Genomic DNA, 4,502 nt, shown 5'->3' on the forward strand with positions numbered 1-4,502 from the left:
GGTTCATAGGTCGCTGCTCAACCAATAACTCACATAGGCCAGGCTGCCTAGTTCTCATTGTAATACTTGATCAACCGTTCAACCCCAGCCTTCACTGCAGGTTTAAGTGCAGTGCTGACCACTAGTCCCATGGGCCCCCCTCCCAGTCCAACCATGGTCATTAAAAGGTCATAACCCAGGTCTATGATCCCATCTTGGCCTCGTTCCTTGGCCTTGTCCAAACAGTCCTGAGTAGCATAATAGAAAGCTGTGCCCAGGTTGTAGTAGGTTCTCACTGTTGGCAACCACTGGACTATACTGTGCACATCCTGCTCCTGTTCGAAGTCGCAGTCCTGCGTGGTGGAGCGCCGGGCCCTTTCTGGGCCTAGCTGTCCCCTGGCCAACAGCTGCAGGGCAGAGGCCAGGGCATCCACTGACACTCCCCTCTCGGTGTTTCTGCCTTTCTCTAGCCGTTGAAGATGTCGGGTGAGGATCTGTGTGGCAGGTATACCCCCCTGGCGGTAGAGCTGAAGCTGCAGGGCCTGTGCATCAGCATGGCAGCCAGCTTCCTTCAGGGCCATCATCAGTGACAGGCCTACCAGAAACTTGGGTAGAGGGGCCATATGGGCAAAGCCAGGCAGGGACTTCGGGAGCAGGGTCTGGCAGGGCAAAGGGCCTGAGGAGGGTGGCCAGGATTCCAAGGATGAGGGAAGCTGCATCAGGATATTTGTCTGGTTTCCATATGAAATGGCATCCACAGGGTGCAGCAGGAGGTAGCAACAAAGCAGCAGCTCCAGTGGTATGATGAGTCTGAGGCCACGCATGTCTGGGCCAGAGTACACTGGAGAGGGGAAAACCGGAAACATAGCTGCCCTGAGATGTGGTCTGGAAGTTCCCAGGACTCAGGGCATACCTCCTCTAACTACTTTAAGCTTCTGTTCTTTTTAGGCTAAGGCCTAGGAAAGAGGAAATGCAACTCAGTTGTTTGCACTTGGCCTTCTCTATCTAGGTTATCAGGGATTTCCTCTGCTTTATTTCCATCCATTTATACGGGGCCCCCAAATTACTTCAGTCCAGGCACCGAGAAGTGAGACTCCCTCGACAGGTGGGTAGCTGCTCGATTCAGTGCTGCCCACTTCTCTGTGCCATGAATGGACATATTTGCTATCCCCTACGATCAGTAAGAGACGTAACCTCTGCCAATATTTGTCCATTGGTACTGGTGCTCAGGCCTTGCCCCTTGTTGCACACTTGACCTCAATATCTAAGACTTTGTTCTTTTGCATTTTCTTTCTTTTTTAAACTTTTAAAAAAATATATATATTTTTTATTGATTTTAGAGAGGAAAGGAGAGGGAGAGAACGATAGAAACATCAATGCTGAAAGAGAGTCATTGGTTGGCTGCCTCCTGCACACCCCATACTGCAGATGGAGCCCGCAACCTGGGTGTGTGCCCTTGACCAGAATCAAACCCAGGACCTTTCATTCCACAGGCCAATGCTCTATCCATTAAGCCAAACCGGCTGGGGCTTTGGCATTTTCTACAGCTCCCTGCCATGTTCCCACTTTAGCTCATGAGAGAAGCCAGGAGACCCAGAATCAGAAATTAGATATATATCTACTATTTGCTCTTTTAAAAATTTCTCTTTTCAGTTTAAAAATTCAATTAACAAGCTACAACAGCATCTAGTTGAGGTTTTGGTATAAGGTAAATGAATGAGAAAAGGTTAAAGTACCATTCATGCTTAAAACACATTATATGCCCAGTATATGATAGCTGAAAGGAGGAAATGGATTAATAGAGACTCAGAGCTAGCTACTAAATGGAGAGGGGCAAGGCTAAGACCACCCACACATGTGTGTTAGCACTGGGATAGAGAGAATACTTTTGTCCTGATTGCTCTCCAAAGCTTCTAACTCCTTACCATATCCCATCCTTGAACACGGTTCTGGTAAAGGAGACTTATCACCGAAGTGGCACTGAATATCGGAAGTAAACCTGGACAAACTCTGGAATCAATTTCCCCATTAAGCACCTCAGAATAACTGAACATTTGATAGATTACATTGTCATCATCCATAGACACTAAGAGGCTCTTCTTAACTTGGGGCAAACTCAGTTACCATTTGAAGTGCTAGACCAGCCATCCCAGTGGATGTAGTTAATACATTCCTCAGGGTGATAATCCCAGTGCTGGATTTATCCCCACAGAATGACCTTACTGCTGCCAATGCCTTCTTCCTCACTGTGCTTCTCTCACGAATGAGGGTTTCAGCGGTCCTTTCCTTTCACACTAACAAGCTGAGGCTGCAGAGTGTGGGCCTCAGTTGGGCAGCCAGCCTCCTCCTGGGCCACCTCCAGAGCCAAGTGGATAGGTACATAGGCAGAGGGGCTAAGGAGAGGGGCTGTGTCCAAGAGATCCTGGCAGGTCTTGGGATCTGGTTAGAGAGCATGTGAGAAGGATGCCCAGGTTCTGTGAAACCCAGCTGGGAGGTCAGAGCCCCTTTCTGGGCATTACTTGGAAAGGCAGCCGCTGGGGATAGCGACATAGAGCAAAGCAGCAGCGCCGCCTGAATCACGGTGGGTCAGCAGAAAAAGGCCTGCTGGAGAGAAGCGATGGTCAGGTTGGGAAGTAGGTCAAGGCTTAAGATGAAGAGACGCCAAGACTGGGCAGAGCCTGGAAGTCTTAGCCCTTGGAAACGTGTTATCCTCAACATAGCTTCACCCCTACCCTCCCAGGCTTTGAATGATCCTCACCTGCTCACGAAATAAGCCAGAGGAACGAGACCATCCAAGCACGTCCTTTGCCTCGGTGCTTCCCTAATTGGAATGCCCGTCTTCTACATCTCACTTTCCCTTTCGCCCCAGTCAAAAATGATGACTCCTCTGAAAACACTGAGGACGTAACATTAACAAATATTTACCCTCCGCTTCAGGCGCAGGCTCGGTCCTCCTCACCTTTGCCCCATGCTGACCAACAGGCCTTCCCTTTGGTGGTTACTGCCTTTCCTGACCCAGGTCTCTGCAGACCCAAACCTGGAGCAGGAAAAATTCCTCTGTATCTTCTGGGGAAGCAAGGACGTGAAAGGCAGCTTTGCCCATGATTTCTGGGGAGGAGATGCCAAATCAGCTCTTTGTCAATGGATTTCTCAGCTATAGGGAGGGGAAAGAGAACCTACTAGCACGTCAGATAAAACCAGAGAGGTTTTTCCGTTTTTACCTTCTTTTTTTAAAATATATTTTTAATTGATTTTCTATAGAGAGGAAGGGAGAGGGATAGAGAGCTAGAAACATTGATGAGAAAGAAACATTGATCAGCTGCCTCCTGCACACCTCCTATTGGGGATGTGCCTGCAACCAAGGTAGATGCCCTTGAGGGACCTTTCAGTCCGCAGGTCGACGCTCTATCCACTGAGCCAAACCAGTCAGAGCAGTTTTTACCTTCTTAATTCCAATGCAATACCCTAATGAAACACATGATCACAATAGTATCTCTTTCTTTTTTTTTTTTCTAGAGAAGAAGGAGGGTATCTCTTTCTAAGCCTGCATTAAACCATAGGAATTAGGGCTTCATTTCTCATATGGGGGTCTAGATGAGAAACTGCAGTCTGGAAGATAGGGAATGATGGCATATGGTGCCTCCTAAAACTGGTACAAAAGTCTACACATCATTGTGCCATAAAGGTTCCTTTCTGGTGCTGTAACCCGCTACTGGCAGGCAGCCAAAGGTGAACTGGGTCCCTTCTCCCATGTTACTCACTCCTCTCAGCCCCAGGAAGGGGCCCATAACAAGCAAAGAGAAATCCAAAAGAGAAAAGAAAAGTTTCTAGGACCTAGCCAGCTAGCTCAGTTGATTAGAACGCCATCCTGATATGCCAAGGTTGAGGGTTTGATACCGTCAGGGCACATACAAAAAAAAAAAAAATGAAGGCATACATAAGTGGACAACAAATTAATGTCTCTCTCTCCAAAAATAAAATAAACAAACAAATAAATAGTAAAAAATATAATAACAACTTTAAAAAGGTTTCTAGAGGAGTAAGTCTTCAGGGAACTACACACTCCTAAAATTGGGAGAAGAAACTGGATGTAGAGGCATCTAACACTGTTGCCTGAAAATCCTGGGTCCTTCGAATTCTCCCATTTCTTTTTTTAAAATTTTTTAATTTTCATATGTAGTCATATGTTTCACATTTTTAATTTTTTTAAATTGTCTGAAGTTTTACATATGTCTCCTTTTCCCCCAATTGACCTCCCCCTCCCCCCAGCCATTTCCACCCCAGGCAAGCCCCCACCGCTCCAGTGTCTGTGTCCACTGGTTATGCTAATATGAATTCTCCCATTTCTGACTTGAGTTTACCATCCATAAATGGGCCCATCTCCACCTCCAGTTCATTAGTCAGTGTCCTCATCCTCAATATGAAAATGCCATTTTGTTGAAATTCCGTGAATTTCAAACTCTAGTGCCTTGGAAACGACAGGGGAGAGACACTGACTGTGTAAATATGGCGGGGGGGGGGGG

General features: G+C 47.0%; 1 protein-coding gene across 1 annotated transcript; it reads right to left on the reverse strand.

Moving 5' to 3' along the window:
* Positions 1 to 1,914, reverse strand: APOF (apolipoprotein F). The gene is made up of 2 exons (XM_006777904.1): positions 1,905 to 1,914; positions 1 to 820 (listed from the first exon to the last, which is right to left on the reverse strand). The coding sequence occupies exons 1-2, from the start codon at positions 1,912 to 1,914 to the stop codon at positions 48 to 50; spliced, it is 783 nt and encodes a 260-aa protein (XP_006777967.1). The 3' UTR covers positions 1 to 47.
* Between the last annotated feature and the right edge of the window lie 2,588 nt (positions 1,915 to 4,502).

Source organism: Myotis davidii, unplaced genomic scaffold (assembly GCF_000327345.1).
Source record: "Myotis davidii unplaced genomic scaffold, ASM32734v1 scaffold509, whole genome shotgun sequence".
Lineage (NCBI taxonomy): Eukaryota > Metazoa > Chordata > Mammalia > Chiroptera > Vespertilionidae > Myotis > Myotis davidii.